The 17,912-nt window shown below is 40.4% G+C and overlaps 2 protein-coding genes and 1 non-coding gene across 4 annotated transcripts in view; 2 read left to right on the top strand and 1 right to left on the bottom strand.

The window, feature by feature from the left end:
- The window catches only part of ARL1 (ADP ribosylation factor like GTPase 1), a 42,945-nt gene extending 32,451 nt beyond the window's left edge, over positions 1-10,494 (top strand). Inside the window, exon 6 of the mRNA XM_016924044.4 lies at positions 10,302-10,494. Coding sequence (XP_016779533.1) covers positions 10,302-10,329 — 28 coding nt within the window. The 3' untranslated portion in view covers positions 10,330-10,494. The remainder of the gene's footprint in view (positions 1-10,301) is intronic.
- Positions 1-17,912, bottom strand: part of UTP20 (UTP20 small subunit processome component) — a 107,887-nt gene that overhangs the window by 10,418 nt on the left and 79,557 nt on the right. For both annotated transcript variants that reach the window (XM_016924041.4, XM_016924043.4), the window contains 13 exons: positions 13,851-13,949; positions 12,169-12,336; positions 10,282-10,448; positions 9,207-9,348; positions 7,931-8,047; positions 6,008-6,178; positions 5,339-5,470; positions 4,730-4,840; positions 2,950-3,029; positions 2,443-2,512; positions 2,146-2,328; positions 1,279-1,410; positions 461-593 (listed from right to left, as the gene is read on the bottom strand). In XM_016924041.4, the coding sequence (XP_016779530.4) occupies positions 461-593; positions 1,279-1,410; positions 2,146-2,328; positions 2,443-2,512; positions 2,950-3,029; positions 4,730-4,840; positions 5,339-5,470; positions 6,008-6,178; positions 7,931-8,047; positions 9,207-9,348; positions 10,282-10,448; positions 12,169-12,336; positions 13,851-13,949 (1,705 nt within the window). The remainder of the gene's footprint in view (positions 1-460; positions 594-1,278; positions 1,411-2,145; positions 2,329-2,442; positions 2,513-2,949; positions 3,030-4,729; positions 4,841-5,338; positions 5,471-6,007; positions 6,179-7,930; positions 8,048-9,206; positions 9,349-10,281; positions 10,449-12,168; positions 12,337-13,850; positions 13,950-17,912) is intronic.
- LOC112205181 (small nucleolar RNA U13) lies at positions 17,119-17,220 on the top strand. Its single transcript, XR_002939025.1, has one exon. It is a non-coding gene; the product is annotated as a small nucleolar RNA U13 (small nucleolar RNA).

Below are 17,912 nucleotides of genomic sequence, written 5' to 3'. Positions count from 1 at the left end.
TTAGGTACAAACAGCATATCAAAGTTTATATGGAACTAAGCAACCTCTCAAAAAAACCCTATGCCTACTGAACAAAAAGAAAGACTGGATGGAAATACAGACCACAAGTACATACATCAAAATAATACATTGTACACCATAAATATATACAGTTTTTACTTGTCAGTTGTACCTGAGGGAAAATAAATAAATAGGAAAAAAAGAGACACATATCTGAAATTATTAAGTACCAAACAGGACTTTGAAAGGTATTACTTATGAAATCATAGATACTTTTTTTTTCAGAAGGGAACATTTTCACTGTGATCACTCTGATAGAACCTTTTAAGTTTTTTCTCATGGACTCTTTTCCTGACATTGTATACTTTCTGAAGTATTCATATTCAAATTTCTGAAATCTACTTTCAGTAATTCTATGACAACAAATGTGTTTGATTTAAATAAAAAAGGAAATACTTACTCCAGATTTTACTCAACGTCTCAGCGGGTTTGGTAAACTGAATAATATTACATTCCTTGATAAGTTTAGTTATCAGTGTAAGAAAACTAAACAGAAGGCGATCTGCAGCTTTTTCTTCAGTTTCTTCCATGATCTAAAAACAAGACGGATGTAAATCAATGAAAACAACAATCTGAAAGTATCTGATGGACAATTTTACTCCAGCACGTCAATCCACCCGTTTCTGAACCTCCCTCGGCACTCCTGACATTGTGGGCCAGATGATCCTTTCCTGTGGGGGCTGCCATGTGCACTGTAGGATGTTACCAGCATCCCTGCTCCTCTATGCTCTAGATCCCAGTAGCACCTCCACCCTCCAGTTGTGACAATCAAAAATGTTTCCAGACATTGCCAAATGTCACCTGGGGGGGGTAAAATCGCCTGAGTTGAGAACCTTTGATCTTCATATACCATGAAGATACTTTAACTTTAATCCCCCAACCCCCCATTTTTTTTTTGAGTCAGGGTCTTGCTCTGTTAGCCAGGCTGGAGTACAGTGGCACGGTCCCCCTGCCTCAGCCTCCTGAAAAGGTGGAAATACAGGCATGCGCTACCATGCCTGGCTATAATGCTCATTTTAAAAAGTTCCAATTACACTGAATTTTTGCTTTTATGATAAAGGACACTGTTTGAACACAAATATTTAATTGATTAGCTATAAATAGCTATAGCTATAAATGTAAATATTTAACCTATAAGCTGATATCTAATCTGTTAGCTACATCACCTCAAGTAAAACTATAAGTTAGAAAAGTTTTATTCCCTAGCAAATTACTTACATCTTTAAAGTTTTCAGGATCAATTTCCTTTTCAATCACAGGAAGGACAGTTCCAAGTCTTTTCTCAAAATCAACTCCTTCACTTTCCACAAACAAGCCACAGATCAGGGCAGCAAGTTGTCTATTTAAGCGCTACCAAAAATAAACCACAAGACAATGTCAAGAGAACTTGGGAGGCCTTTACTGAAACTGTAAAATAAAGGTGGGCATTATTTTGTCCTCAACATTCAGAGAAAATAAACATTTCTTTCTGATGCCAGAAATCAGTAAATTATGGAGCTTTGATGGCCAATATACAAAATGTGGGGAAATTTTTACACTCAAGAATAACATTTTAAAAAGAGGCATTATTATTATCCAGTGAATACTTTAATTTTTTTTTCCATTTTTAATTAAAAGGAAATGGAAAGAAGTCTCATGCCCACCCCACATTAAGTGGGTATGCAACAAGTTACTCATTAACACAGGGCACATGTTGTTTATGTTTCACAAAGATGGGCCAACAATGATGGTGGCAGAGGTACCAAGTGGATAAAAGGATAAAAATTACATTTCAGTAATCAAATATGCAAAATTGGAAACAAAGGTATTCATCATTAGGAGCTGGTTAAGTAAATTATGTTACATTCATGTAGTGGAATACTTTCCTAACAATAACGTAGTAGGAATACGGGTGATTTTTATATTACTTTCTATAACTTCTTACACTTTGGGAAACTTTAAGAATATACTATTTGCATAATCAGACAAAAATAACACTATTTGGGAAAAAAACCAATTCAACAGTGTATGACATATATTCTTACTTAAACTATGATCCCCAAAGCTAGGACTTGTCACTGAACTGTGACTAAAAGCAATGCATACCTTTTTTGCTCCAAACCAAGTGGTAACCATATCAAACAGCCAATCTTTTTTCTCGAGGCTGATTTTACCAAGTAGGGACTTGATTGTCATGGATGCCATCTTTTTGCACGTGGCAGAGTCATCATTGATCGTCATTAGACAAAGAGGGATAAAGAACATTCCACAGTTCTCATGGAGCAGCCCCTAAAAGAAAAGAGGCACGTGCGAGCACTCAGAATGGAATTCCTACAGATGCTCTAGCAAAGGGGGACTGAGGACTTCCAGGAGTCGTGGGGCTTATCTCTGGGGTCACAGTACCTGAGGGAACGTGTCAAAGAGATAGGCGATCATTTCCAAGGTGGACTCTCTCCCGGTCTCATGTTCGTAACTAGGGGAAAGACATTAGGTGGATTTGTTAGTATCTTCTAAATTTACAAATAATTATTTTAAAAATGAAAATATTGTATCAAGGTGTCAGTTTACTTCTTAAAAAAATGGAAAATGCTCTGCTTTCCTAATTTTAATGCTTGTATGTATCCGTTAAGCTATCATTGTACAGTTTTAAATGTAAGTGTGTCAGATTTCAACATTCTCCTAAGTGGACTCTTATGACAATCAACGGTTAAACTAGATTGAAAAGCAACTCAGAGAACGGCTATATGAAGCCAAGCACAGTGTCTGATTATCAAGTCAATGAGTCATATAACAGTATGCTCAGAGAATGTACCATTATACTTAGGCCCCATCCTTTTTAAGACAGCCGCCATGTTAAAGGGAAAGAAGAAACTACCCTCCGCCCCTGTGTAGTTAACAGCTTAAGCTTACTTCAGTTGAGCGAGCATGAATTCCAAGTTTGGTCTCAATTTGTCACCCAGGGGATAGTCAAGAATATATTTCAGAAAAACCTAGGAACAAAAGTCACACAGATGATTATTTGGATCTCAGCTCTAGTACTGCTGTTTCCTAAGCTGCTTTCTGGAACTCACTGGTAGGTTATAAAAACTTTACAGAATGGCAATCAATCAGGCTTTCCAATGCACTCCAGCTAAATCTGCCTATGAAGTCAATAGCAACTGTGACCCTTCATTTCTCCCACCATTTATCTGGTCCTGCCCTATGTGCCTGACAGAGGCAAGCCCTGGCCTGCCACTGGCACTGGTTTAAGACTTCAAATCTAAGCCCACAGGTTGGAAGCTGATCTCTCTGTGACAGGTGGTGACAGGTGTACCACAGTATGGACTGTGGTCCAATCTGGTATCTCCCCTTCAACAAGAATAACAACATAGTGATAATATCAATACTGATAATAATAACTAATGCATTTACTAAAAACCCTCTATGTGCCAAGCACTGCGTTAAGTGTTTCTCAGTTAAATCTCATCATTCCCTTAAGAAGTTCGTGATAATAGCCCATTTTCTAGTTGAAGGGAATGAAGTTGGCCGAGACAATAAGAAACTTGTTCATGTGACACTGCCAGAATTCCATGCCTAGTCTGTGTCCAAAGGCTGCACTTTCAAACCACTATGGTATCTAGCCTCCTTTATTAATAAACTGTGAGAACTAAGCGACATCATTCAAGTTTCCAAGGCCTGCCTTTCCCTCGCGGTAAAATGGGGATACCGTTTCTTCTGAAGGGTACCTGTAAACAGAGGTCATGCATTTAAAGTGCTAGGCACACAGCTAGTGCTTAATAGCAGCTGACCCTTCTTCTTCCTAATAGTGGCCAAGCAATTATTTCCAGAGACATGCATCTTCCCTTCCACCCTGGCCTCCTCAGCAGCCCAAACCCACCTGCAACCCTGAGTTCCTATTTCCAACTTAGACCTTTCCACCTCTTTGGGCACAGTATGTGCTCATAAAATTAGAGATTGACAGATGTATAGATATAAACCTGATCCTGTCACTCCTCTCCCTAAGGATTTAAATAGCTCCTTGCTATTCTTAGAACAAAGCCCCACCAGGCACCATGGCTCACGCCTGTAATCCCAGCACTTTGGGAGGCCAAGGTGGGTGGATCACGAGGTCAAGAGATCAAGACCATCCTGGCCAACATGGTGAAACCTCATCTCTACTAAAAATACAAAAATTAGCTGGGCGTGGTGGTGCATGCCTGTAGTCCCAGCTACTCAGGAGGCTGAGGCAGGAGAATCACTTGAACCTGGGAGGTGGAGGTGGCAGTGAGCCGAGATCACGCCACTGCACTCCAGCCTGGCGACAGAGTGAGACTAAGTCTCAAAAAAAAAAAAAAAAGAACAAAGCCCCAAATCTTTAACAAGACCACAAGGTCCTGCCCAACCTGGCTCCCCACCCCTCAATTCACTTACCTGTGTTGAGCTCCTCAACCAAGCTAAGCTCTCACTCACCTCAAGCCTCTACTGCCCCCTCACCTTGAAAGCTAAGCCTTTTTCTTCCTTCAAATTTTGGCCTGCCTGTCAGTCCCCAGAAAAGCCTCCCCTGACCACCTGCACCAGGACGCCCAAGTCTCAGCATAAAGCAACAATACGACACAAGGTAGTCTTCAGAATTCAGCCAATGTTGACACCTCTGCCACAAAGATGCGGCAGGGCCCAGCCCTTGCTATGGGGATAAGTGCTCTCTACAAACCTGTCTGCACTGGACCCTGGCAGGTTCACTTTGTGCAGAGACTGCCAACTTGGATACTTTCCGCATGACGTCATCGATTTCTGGGACCAACAGCTTTCTTGATAAAATTGCCTAAGATACAAAAGGAAAAGACATTCTCATTTCATGTGTTTTGCTGCAGATGCGTGGAAGCAGATTTGATGCTAAAGCAACCACAGGACATTTTCAAACACAAGAAAGTATCTTCAAAAGAAAAAGGATACACACTTAAGCACAAAGAACACACAACACTTAAACATACACTTCAAATGGGTAAAAATAGTGAATTTTTTAAAATGGTGAGTTTTATGTTATGTACATTTTACTACACTAAGAAGAAAAACATATAAATAAAAACAGAATACCTGTATTTGTACAGAATTCCCTGGAAATGTTAATACAGAGCTCACATTTAAACATTTTTCATAAGCAAATGTTCGCCTGTAATTGACCCACCAAAATCATAATAATCTTTACAAATTACTCAATTTCAGAAGTCTACGGCTAGTCAAAACACTATGATCTATGTGTTCAAAATATCTGCTGTGAAACTCATAAACCATAACAGTCAACATTCTGGTGACACCATACCTTCAGAAGACCAAAGGCAGTGGCTTGTCTTGAAGTATCATAAATGTCCTCCTCAGCATAGGCCAGTAGAACTTGGAGCTGTTTTTCAGTTATCTGGTAAGACTTGACTTTCTTGACAAGTATGGTCACACACTGCAAGTTACAATAGTGATGTTAACAGCCAGCACATCCCACAGTTGGGATCCAGTGAAATGACAAGGACTTAACACAACACACAAGTATGCTTTTCCACACAGGGTGCCAGCCCTCTAGCCTTGGCAAATTACTCTGGAAAAAATTTTGGCCATAACCACAAAGGCCAATGGGGAAAACTAACTTTGATGTTAATCCTGGTTCTAGCTTTTTATGAGTCAGGGTCTCGCTCTGTCACCCAGGCTGGAGTGCAGTGATGTGATCATAGCTCACTGCAGCCTCTAACTCCCGTCAAGTGATGCTCCTGCCTCAGCATCCCAAGTAGCTGGGACTACAGGTACACATCACCATGCCCAGCTAATTTTTTTTTTTTTTAATGTAGACACGGGGTCTCGTTATGCTGACCCAGCTGGTCTTGAACTCTTAGGCTCAAGTAATCCTTCCACCTCAGCCTCCCAAAGTGCTGGGATTATAGGTACGAGCCACTGCATCCGGCTCCATCCTGGCTTTTTCCAAGTGCAAGTGAAGACATCTCACCTTGAAACAATTGACCACAAGGTGGAAGTTCTGGCCCCTGGCGGCCCCGAGCTTTGCATAGTCCTTCAGCAGAAGGAAGAGGTGTTTTGTCAGCTGCTCTGCTTTTGTTTCTATGGAAGGTAGCGGGAACCTCAAGACCCAGATGAGGCACTGTAAAGCACCTGTGATCACCTGAAAAAAACAAAACAAAACACCACCAACTTGTGATGTGACCGAATCCAACTATGCAGCACCTGAGGCTATGCAGACTCTTTAAATGACTGTGCTGAATAAATAAGATGCTAAGCGCAGCCCACTCTGGAAGAACTGTGCCCAAAATATAAGAAGATAAAGACATTTACAATTCCTGGTTGTAGAAGAATTTATTGCTTATCCATAACAATGGATCCTTATGATGGTAGATCATGAGGAAATAACAAAAGGCACCATATTCTTTCTACAATTTAATCTTTGTTTAAACATTTTTGGGCTGGTCTTGAACTCCTGGGCTCAAGCAATCCTCCTGCCTCAGCCTCCCAAGTGCTGGGGTCATAGGCCTGAGCCACCATGCCCGGCCATATTTTTAACCTACTTATAGGGGTTTATGGAGGTTATATGATTTGGATAGGTTGGTCAATTTTACAATTTTTTTGGAAAAATACATCTTAAATGACTTTTCTGTTTTCTAGAATGGTACTTTAATGTAATCTACTCTTACTAAGCTTGAATTAGGTATACAAGGCACTCTACTGGGTATTATAAATACAAAGATAAAAAGGATACCATCTCTGCATTTATGCAGCAGACAGTTAACTCAGAAATTAGGCACGGGAACAATTGACTATCATTTAATATAGTTAAGTACTATGGCAAAAGATATGGAAAAAGTGTGCTGAGATCCCTGAACCTCTAAGGCCAAACCTTTGAAAGCACCGGGATCAGCTAGTTCAGCTCCATCTAATAACACCCATGCTGCTCTGGCTGTTGAGAGCTCTTCAGTGGGCTGGATTAAGACACAGAAGAGCGAGCTTGGGAGTCGGAAAGACCTTGGCTTACATCCCAGCTCTGCAACTGATTACCTGTTTGACTCTAGAGATGTTACTTAACCTCTCGGCACCTAGGTTCATAGCCTAGATCTGTACCTAGGCCCTCGCCCTAATTTTCTCATTTATAAAACATAAATAGTAAGAATATATGCCTCAGGGTTGGTTGTGAGGATCAGAAATAATGTTCTTGGGATTCATAGCACTGAGCAGTAATAGTGACAAAGGTGATGATGATGATGATTGGTAAGGGGACAAAATCATTCACCCTCATGAAGTTGTGAGGATCCAGTGAAATACTTAAGGTACCTAGGAGGGCTTTTAGAACTGTTAAAGGCTATCCAAATTTATAGAATTAGTAAATTGAGAAGCGATTTAATGTAGCAAATAGTGGTGGTTCACGATGTCATAAATCTCTTTAAAAACTCAATAATCTCGGCCGGGCACGGTGGCTCATGCCCATAATCCCAGCATTTTAGGAGGCCAAGGAGGGCGGATCATCTGAGGTCAGGGGTTGGAGACCAGTCTGGCCAACAAGATGAAACCCCGTGTCTACTAAAAATACAAAAGTTAGCCGGGTGTGGTGGTGTGCGTCTGTAGTCCCCGCTACTTGGGAGGCTGAGGCAAGACTGAGGCAGGAGAATCCTTTGAACCTAGGAGGTGGAGGTTGCAATGAGTCAAGATTGCACCACTACACTCCAGCCTAGGTGACAAAGCGACACTCTGTCTCAAAAAAAAAAAACCCCAAACCCCCAAAAAACCCAAAAAATCCACCAACCAAACAAAAAAACCTCAATCATCTCATAAAGCTTGAGCCCAAATACAACCATTAGGTATTCTGCAAAACATAGATCTTCTGAAGAAATAAATGCTCCAATGCAGAGTGCAAACCGATGCTTACCTTTACATCCATGGAGCCCAGGCAGTCTATGAGGAGAGACACAAAAGGATCCAGCATTTCCAGGACATGTTCACCTGAAGACTTGATCTTGGAAGCCTTCAGACTCAGATGCAGCAGCTAAGAGAGTTCAAACAGGTATTTCACATTAGTTGCCCATTAGACCAGATGAGTTAGGTAAATGTGAAATGATGTTTAGAGAAAAGCAAGAAATGTTAAGATACTTCTATTAAAAATGATAAAAAATTTTTAAGGAATGACAAACTGCCTGGGAGGGTCTCAGTAAGTCAAAGTGAGAGCTCGCTGTGCAGCTGAGATGCTACCACTGTTTACCAGTCAATTTTCTCAGCATCTACTGTGATTCCAGGCACTGGCTCAGTACGCAGGATATGGCAATAACCAGGATGGACATGGTCTCTGTCTTGATGGATCTTAGCCAGACTCTAAGGAAATGATGATGTGTACAGGTAGGGTGCTTTGAGAGTTCTGTGGGAATCTTTGTAGAGCAAAGAGTGGGCAGTGAGTTCCTAGGGCAGGAAAGAGTATGGTGACTTTCTAGATGGGAAGGGAAGCCAGGGTGGCTGGAACGTGTGTTAGAAAAATGCGAGTCAATGAAGGGTTTTAAAAAGGAAATGATTAGATTTATGCTTTTAAAAGCTCACCATCTTTTATTTTATTTTTATTTTTATTTTTTTAGAGACAGGGTCTCACTATATTGTCCATATTGGAGTGCAGTGGTGCGTTAATAGCTCACTGCAGCCTCAAACTCCTGGGCTCAAGTGATTCTCCCACCTTAGCCTCCTGAGTAACTAGGACTACAGGTACGTGCCATCATGCCTGGCTAATTAAAAAATATTTTTTTTTTGTAGAGATAGAGTCTTGCTATATTGCCCAGGCTGGTTTCAGACTCCTCTCCTCAAGTGATCCTCCTGCCTTAGCCTCCCAAAGTGCTGGGATTATGGGTGTGAGCCACCATGTCTGGCCACTCACCATCTCTTAAAAAAATTCAAAGTAGTTCAGAGGGACTCATGGGCAAAGCATCAGTAAGACCTTAATACATATTAGAGCAGAATCATTAATTCTGGGATAGTTACATCTTCAATGTAAGTGCTGCAAGAGATAAATAGTAAATGGACCAATGCACCTGTAAAAAAAAATCTAAAATGTATTTACAGTAAGGCATTTCCAATGGAAGTGAGCAGTACTAGAAATTCAACAGAAGATTAAAAGGTGCAGACTCCCTGAAAGTAGCAAGTCTCATTTTAAGGTTAATTCTTACCCGAAGCCCGGACTCAATAAATATGTGCATGTTGGTTTTCCTGCTCACAACAGCTTTCTGTCCACCTCGAACTGGAGTTGGGGGAAGCAGAAGGCAGCTCTGGGGTGGTAGACGTGGATCTGGTGCTGGGGCTACTGGATTTCTGTCAATCACGTGGCATGAGAAGAGGGTAAAGAACACTGTCAGCTGCATTCCAAGAAGTTAGAGTGGCCCTTCTAAAGTGATGAGAGCCCAGCACTAAATAATGTGCCATTTGCTTGGGTTCTGCCCCCTCCCCGAACCCCCAAACCATGAGACACAGAAGAGATTATTAGGCTGTTGATTAAGGTTACTAGGACAACATATTTATATTAGGATCAACAGCAGGATACTCCCTTGTTTGATTTCTGAAAATAAATGCCAACGAGTCTCTCTTAGACCATAGAAGCAAGACCAAAATGAAGTTTACTAATGTATAAGATTTTGTTTTTTGAGACAGTCTCGCTCTGTTGCCCAGCCTGGAGTACAATGGCGCGATCTCGGCTCACTCCAACCTCCGCCTCCCGGGTTCAAGTGATTCTCCTGCCTCAGCCTCCTGTGTAGCTGGGATTACAGGTGCCCAGCACCATGCCTGGCTAATTTTTGTGTTTTTAGTAGAGAACGGGGTTTCACCAAGTTGGCCAGGCTGGTCTTAAACTCCTGACCTCAGGTGATCTGCCCTCCTCAGCCTCCCAAAGTGCTGGGATTACAGGCATGAGCCACTGTGCCCAGCCTATAAGATATTTTAAAATCTTTTAAGGTCTCAATCTCTGTTTAATCAGAATACAAGATACAGATTTAAAATCTATCCTATCTTTGAATCAATAAATCTTTTTAAAAAATGGTATCAGGGAAATGCCAAAATAATTGGCTGTTGTCACTGCTACCTCATTTATGAGAAAATCTCATGTTGAAATGTATCACACCATAAAGTACCATCTGAGAACTCAGGTGGATATAATTTTATTTTTTACTAAAGCAAATTATTAAAGCAACCCACAGAATGGCTTATCAGATGCAGAGACCTAAATGACGGTTTGTTTTTTTTCCAACTTACTTTTCTTTCTCTGTTAACAGGGGAAGATTTTCACTGATCAAACCATAACTGAGTAATAGAATGGATTCAGCTGTCATTTCCTGATTTACAATTAATCCCACTGTGATTCGGCGTAAAGTTTCATGAACCTTCCGGGCCAGTTTCAAACTCGTGGTATTTTGTAAGATCTAAAGGCAAAACATAAATGTCATGCTGAGATGACACAGAAATGCATTTTGATTTGTCATAATGGCAGTTTTCTTTTCTATATTAGCTTTCTAACATACATTTGGCTTTCTCCTAATTAAAAAGCATTCTTAATATAATTTCAAACACAGATATAACATATAAGGTGAAAGTTAACTATAATCTCAATCCCAGGAAGAACCACTGTGCAGGCTTGTGAGCCTCGGGGTTTCCTCCACTCCCTCCCTGTTCTCTGCTGGTGAGGCCTCAGGGCACAATGCCAGAGATATGAGACTTCTAAGTTAACATCAACTCTCCTGGTACATTAACAGGGGTGACTTAGAGGCAAACACACAGACACACACACAACACACACACACACACACACACACAATCAACAAAATGTATTCACTCCTCATAGAAAACCACGAGAATGAAGTGCTACTACGGCCAAGCCTCAGGGTCTGATATCAATTATTGGGCCAAATCAGAGGAACCTAATGGGAACCAGGATCAGCAACCTCAGGAAATACTTGGTGCTTCAGAGCTATTATCTTGCATGAGACATGGTATTAACGCTCAATACCTTGGAGGGACTTTGTAATATACATCACGGATATATGTGCTCTGTTGACTCTTTTTCATCCTGAAAATGCATCTAACATTCTTAGATAAGGCTCAGATAAAACTAAATGCATTCTAGGAGTAATTATGGAGTTCATCTAGCACCAGAACATTTAGACCTAATGTAATTCATGTCAATAGATAGTGCTCTTTGCTCTAGTTTTAATACACAAAACTAATAAATTAATAACATTTACTGGATGTTCACCTCTGCAACAGGCACAGAAATCAATAGGAAGGTGGGTAAATTACATTCCCTGATCTTCAGGAGGCAGAATGAAACCATGGTAGGAATGTGAACTTGGATCAGAAAGATCTGGAACTAAACCCTAAACCCTGACTTTTCTCTTTAACCATGTTCCTTTCTACCTTTCCAAGCCTGAATTTTCTTATTCGTAAAATGGAAGTACCATCAATCTCACAGGGTGTGCAGATTAGGAGAGATAATGTAGCAGTGCTTAGAATATAATATGTCAATAAATGCCAGTTTTCTTCCTCTTGGCAACCTGGAAGTGGCAATTTGTCCAAAGGCTTTCTAATATATATTTACTCCTAACTAAAATGAATTTTTTTGTAAATGTAAATATACATTTTTAAATAGAGACAGGGTCTTGCTATGTTACCCAGGCTGGTCTCAAACTCCTGGGCTCAAGCAATTCCTCCCGCCTTGGCTTTCCAAATTGCTGGAATTACAGGTGTGAGCCACCATGCTTGGCCTAAAACAAATTCTTAATAAAATTTCAAACATGGACATAACATATAAGGAAATGTTACTCACAACCTCAACCTCAAAGATAAGCACTATGCGGCTTGTGTGCCTCTGGATTTCCTCATGTTCTTAGCTGCTGACTTGACCCAGCTATAATATTCACCTGCACTCAATTCTTGTTGCTTTTCTTTCTCATCTCATGGTTTACATAGGGGACTATGATTTTTGAATCAAAGCATTCACTCACTGGCCATATGGTCCTGGGGCCCTATCACCAAAGGAAATCATGGGTGATCAAGAACAGTGTTTCAGTTTGCCCCACATGGTTCCTTTTAGGAACTCATGAGATTGTAAAGCTGTGATCTCCTGAATTGCATTTACGTCCTTACCTCTTTTAATGGAAGGATGAGTTTTGTAACCTGATCTTTTCCTACAAACTTGCCGAGGATTTCATAAGAGTCGTAACTTTTGCTTCTTCGTGCTTCCATGACTTTGGAGAGGATCTGCTTTACTTCCTTCTCTTCAGCAACAGCACCAAACAACTCATGGTTAAAAATCTTTGGAAGAAAAAGGACAAATGGCAATTATATGCACTCAGCAAGATATGCCAACATAAGCAGTCACTGAAAAAAGGCCCTGGTATGTCCAAATCAAAGAAATGCAAGTTGGACTGGACTCAAATTAGATGGAAGAAATTTCTTTTAGAATGCACTTGTTTTCAATGCAATTTAGGGACCAATTACTAAAAAAACAAACACATAAGAAACACTTAAAGGTGATACTAACGGGAAACAAAGAAAAATCCTTCACAGATGTACATATATAATTGTATGACTTTACACAGTTACTTCTTTTTTGATGTACCAAAGAGTAGCTTAATTTCCCTTCAAGAAGTTCTCAGAATATTTGCAATCTAATTAATTATTTACATTCTAATTATAAATTACAAATATTTGCAATCTAATTATTAGTCTAATTAATTACCTTATTTTTTGAGACAGAGTCCCACTCTGGCACCCAGGCTGGAGTGCAGTGGCATGATCTCAGCTCATTGCAACCTCCAGCTCCTGGGTTCAAGCAATTCTTGTGTCTCAGCCTCCTAAGTAGCTGGGATCACAGGCATGTGCCACCCCACCTGACTAAGTTTTGTATTTTTAGCAGAGACGGGGTTTCACCATGTAGCACAGGCTGGTCTCAAACTCCTGGTCTCAAGTCATCCACCCACTTCAGCATCCCAAAGTGCTGGGATTACAGGTGTGAGCCATTGTGCCTGGCCTAATGTAAATATTTAAATTGAGATTCAAAATGTTAGTGTCTACATTTTAAAACAAATGAACAAAAGGTTATGTGGCAAATTTATTATCTTCACAATGGTAGCCTCCAAATTAGCACACTATCCAATTTTGTTTTGTTTTGTTTTGTTTTTTTGAGACAGAGTCTCACTCTGTCGCCCAGGCTGAAGTGCAGTGGCGCGGTCTGTGCTCACTGCAACCTCCACAGCCCAGGTTCAGGGGATTCTCCTGCTTCAGCCTCCTGGGTAGCTGGGATTACAGGTGCACACCACCATGCCTGGCTAGTTTTTGTATTTTTGTTAGAGACGGGGTTTCACCATGTTGGCAAGGCTGGTTTCAAACTCCTGGACTCAAGTGATCTGCCCACCTCAGCCTCCCAAAGTGCTGGGTTTACAGGCATGAGCCACAGTGCCCGGCCCAATTTTAAAAGTTATTATTAATTTCCGACTGTATTATAAATAAAGCTCCTGTGAACATAACTTCTTTCTTAAAAATAGATTCTTAGATGTGACTGAAAATCTTTTCTCATTTCAAAAGCTCTTGATACAAAATGGCAACTTACTTTCCGGAAAGATCATATCAATTTATGACCTCCTTGCAGTGACAGAGTACCCATCTCGCTTTAGTCTTAGCTCTTTAAACCTCTGCTAATCTAAAAGATGAGGTGTTACATTATTTTCATTTTTATGGGCTATTATTATTTCTTATTTGGTGAATTGATTTTTTTGTGTCGTTGGCCCACTTAAAAAAAAATTAGAATTCGTTTCTGTAAGTCTTACCTCAATCATTATATCTAAACAAGAGTCCAAATCTCCGACCTGCAGCTTATTGGTGAGGCCTTGCAGCAGCATGTGAACGGTGAAAGTCAGCACATGGACCTAACATGAGACACACAGCAACAACATGAATATTAACAATGTCACACTAGGAAAACATAAGATCTAGGAAGCACTGCAAAGAGAACACCCAGAGTTTATAAGTCTTTTATTGCCAGGAGAAGCTTCGACAAATGACACATAGTTATTTCACTATCTAAAATCTTGTAACCAAATGATCACTTTGTACCAAAGGTGTTCAGAAACCCACTACCATTCTTAGGATCTATTGTTGTGACTAAACCAGGCCAGTGATTTATAAAGAAAGGCACAAGAGTCTTGAACTTTATTTTTATTTATTTATTTATTTATTTATTTATTTATTTATTTATTTTTGAGACAGAGTGTTGCTCTTGTAGCCCAGGCTGGAGTGCAATGGTGCGATCTTGGCTCACTGCAACCTTCGTCTCCCGAGTTTAAGAGATTCTTCTGTCTCAGCCTCCCGAGTAGCTAGGATTACAGTCACCCGGCACCATGCCTGGCTAATTTTTTTGTATTTTTAGTAAAGATAGGGTTTCATCATGTTGGCCAGGCTGATCTCGAACTCCTGACCACAGGTGATTTGCCTGCCTCAGCCTCCCTAAGTGCAGCGATTACAGGAGTGAGCCACCATGCCTGGCCAAGAGTCCTGAACTTTAAAGAAAGAAGACCAACCTGTGAATTAAGGAGCTTGCCCATGTTGAATGTAATCAAAGCTTGTAAATAAAATATTATGAAGGAAACAAGTTTTTGCACCCAACAAAAATCAAGCTGATGTTTTCTGAGAGCTTACTACAGGGTAGGTACTATATTAATACCTTACATGTATTAAATCATTTAAGCCTCACTCATCCAATCTATGGAGTAGGTACTACATCATCAGCAGTTTTTAGATGAGGAAGCTGAGGCACAAAGAGGTCATAGGTAGGAACTGGTGGAGTGAAGATTAGAAACCAGAGTCCCAGGCTCCACAACAGGTTATCCTGCCTCTCAAGCTTTTTGAATTCTTTATGCTGCTTCTAGTGCTGTGAAATTAACAAGGTAAATATCAGATAATGGTTATAGGCTAAGGAAACATTTAGTTGTCAAAACGTAGACTGGGTCTTAAACGCATAGTTTCTTATGTACCTTCTTGTGATCTTTTATTTTTTTTGGAGGCAGAGTCTTGCTCTGTCACCCAGGCTGGAGTGCAGTGGTGCGATCTCAGCTCACTGCAACCTCTGCCTCCCGGGTTCAAGAAATTCTTATGCCTCAGCCTTCCGAGTAGCTGGGATTACAGGCATGTGCCACCATGCCAATTTTTATATACAGATATTTTTTAGTAGAGACAGGGTTTCAGCATGTTGGCCAGGCTGGTCTTGAACTCCTGACCTCAAGTGATCTGCCCACCTCAGCTTTCCAAAGTGCTAGGATTACAGGTGTGAGCCACAGCATTCAGCCCCTACTTGTGATCTTTAAGTACTTTTATATATAGACGGTTCCTGACTTACAATGTTTTGATCTATGATTTTTCAACTTTATGATGGATTTATTGGGACACTGTCTCATCATAAAAGTCAAAAAGCACCTGTATTTGAAATGTTTGCTGTGAAATTAACATACATATTTTGAGACAGGGTCTTGCTATGTTATCATGCTGGTTTTGAACACCCTGGGCTCAAGGTGTTCACCTCCCACTTCGGCCACCTGAGTTGCTGGCACTAAAGGTACACACCACTGTGCCCAACTTTCCTGTAACTGTAAAAAATCCTTTTGGTGGAGGTGAGGATGACGAGTGATGCTCGAAGAGAACAATTTTGGTACAGTCTACATGATTAACACTAAAGCTGAAATCAGTTGTTCTCTCAACTCTAATTTAGTTATTTTAACTAATAATGGGATAGACTTGAAGAACAGATGGTTAGAGAAAAAAAGGGCTACTCATTTAAACGCCTCAGGTGTTCCTTAAAAATGTGTGCATGAATCCTCAAGAACAGAGATGTATTCCTCCTTGTATGTCCAGTTCTCAATATACCATGTCTCGCAATGCTGTGGTGGTGGCAGTGGCCTTGAAACAGGGAAGGGCAGGAGCTACAACTCTGGGAGGGGAAGCTTCCTCTCCATTCATTGGAACTACAGTTCTGAGAGGGTTGGCCTAGTCTAGTTGCTTTTCTCTTTCTGTGCTGCCATTGCTTGGCCCCTGACATGGGCACAGCTGCAGGAGGCACATGGCAGAGTGGGAAAAATAAAGCCCCAGTTTTCTAGCTGAAAGACTGAAACAAATGCAAAAATTAAGTGTCAGCAAAGAAACAGAAGATCTAAAGAAAAAAATAAATGAAAATTTTAGAACTGAAAAACCCAAAAACTGAAATAAGAAACTCATTGGATGAGCTCAACTGCAGAAAGATATGAAAGAGGGAAGAGTCAGTGAAGCTGCAGATAGACTGAAAGAAATTATCAACCTAAACAGAGTGGAAGAAGAGCTATATATATATATATATATATATATATATATATATATATATATATATACACATATATATACACACACACACACACACACACACACACACACATACATACACACACACACACACAGCCTCAGGAACCAGTGGGAGAAAAATAAACATTCATTTCACTGGAGTCCCAGGAGAGGAGAAAGAGTGCACTGCAGGAAATTTACTTTAAAAAATACTGGGGCTGGGTGCAGTCGCTCACGCCTGTAATCCCAGCATTTTGGGAGGCCAAGGCAGGCAGATCTCTTGAGGCCAGGAATTTGAGACCAGCCTGGGTAACACGGTGAAACCCCATCTCTACTAAAAATACAAAAAAATTAGCTGGGCATGGTGGCTCATGCCTGTAATCCCAGCTACTTCGGAGGCTGAGGCATGAGAACTGCTTGAACCCGAGAAGTGGAGGTTGCAGTAAGCCAAGATCGCAGTGCACTCCAGCCTGAGCAACAGAGCAGGACTCTGTCTCCAGAAACAAAAGACAACAAAACAAAAAAACAAAGAAATACTGGCCGAAGTCTTCAAATTTGGTCAAGAAGCTCAGAAAATGCCAACCAGAGTAAACCAAAGAAATCCACACTTAGACACATCATGATCAAACTGCTGAAAAATAACGATAAAGTCTTTAAAGCAGCCTGAGAAAAACAGCACATTAGTAAGAGGGGGACAACAAATTAAATAACTCATCAGAAAGGTAGGAAGGGATGCTTCATAATCTCTAAGTGTGATGGTTGGGTTTCTGTGTTTATGTGTGAGATATGTCTCCCTCAACCTTGTTACAACAGTTGGGCATTATCTGCCTGATGTGGGAAAAAAAAGAAAAGAAAACAAAGGCTGGAAGGAAATAGAACAATATTTTTAAAGGAAAGAACTAAACAGCTAAAAAGAAAGAACTGTTAAAGTGAAATTATATATCCAGCAACAATATGTTTCAGGAATGAAGGTAAAAGGAAGACATTCATAGAAGAAAGAAAACTAACAGAATCTGTTCCCACCATGCCTGCTCCACCGCATTGCTAAAGGACACCCTCTAGACTACGGCAAAATGATATTAGAAAGAAGTGTGGAAATTCAGAAATGAAGGAAGAACAGCAGAAATAGTAAATATCTAGGTAGAACAGACTACTCTCCTCTTGAGTGCTTAAAACTTGTTTGACAATTATAAGCAAAAATTATAACATTGCCTAATGAAGTTTTCAATGTACGGAGACGTTAATACATAAAGAGCTAAAATACAAAGGGTGAAGGGCAAAGGGCCATACAGGGTGATATGGTTTCTACATTCCACTTGAATTGGTAAAATACTGATTCTCAGTAGACTATTGAAATATATGGTAATCGATAGAGCAACTACTAAAAATCTATACAAAGAAAGATAGTCTAAATGAATATGACATTTCTTAGTGTGTTAGACTTACAGTCTGTAGACTAGGAACCTTACCCATCAACAAACTAGGATGTACAAAGTAAAGCTAACTACCAGGAGTCTTAATCATGT

The sequence above is a fragment of the Pan troglodytes genome, chromosome 10, assembly GCF_028858775.2.
Source record: "Pan troglodytes isolate AG18354 chromosome 10, NHGRI_mPanTro3-v2.0_pri, whole genome shotgun sequence".
NCBI lineage: Eukaryota > Metazoa > Chordata > Mammalia > Primates > Hominidae > Pan > Pan troglodytes.
This window is presented reverse-complemented; position numbering and strand designations above follow the sequence as displayed.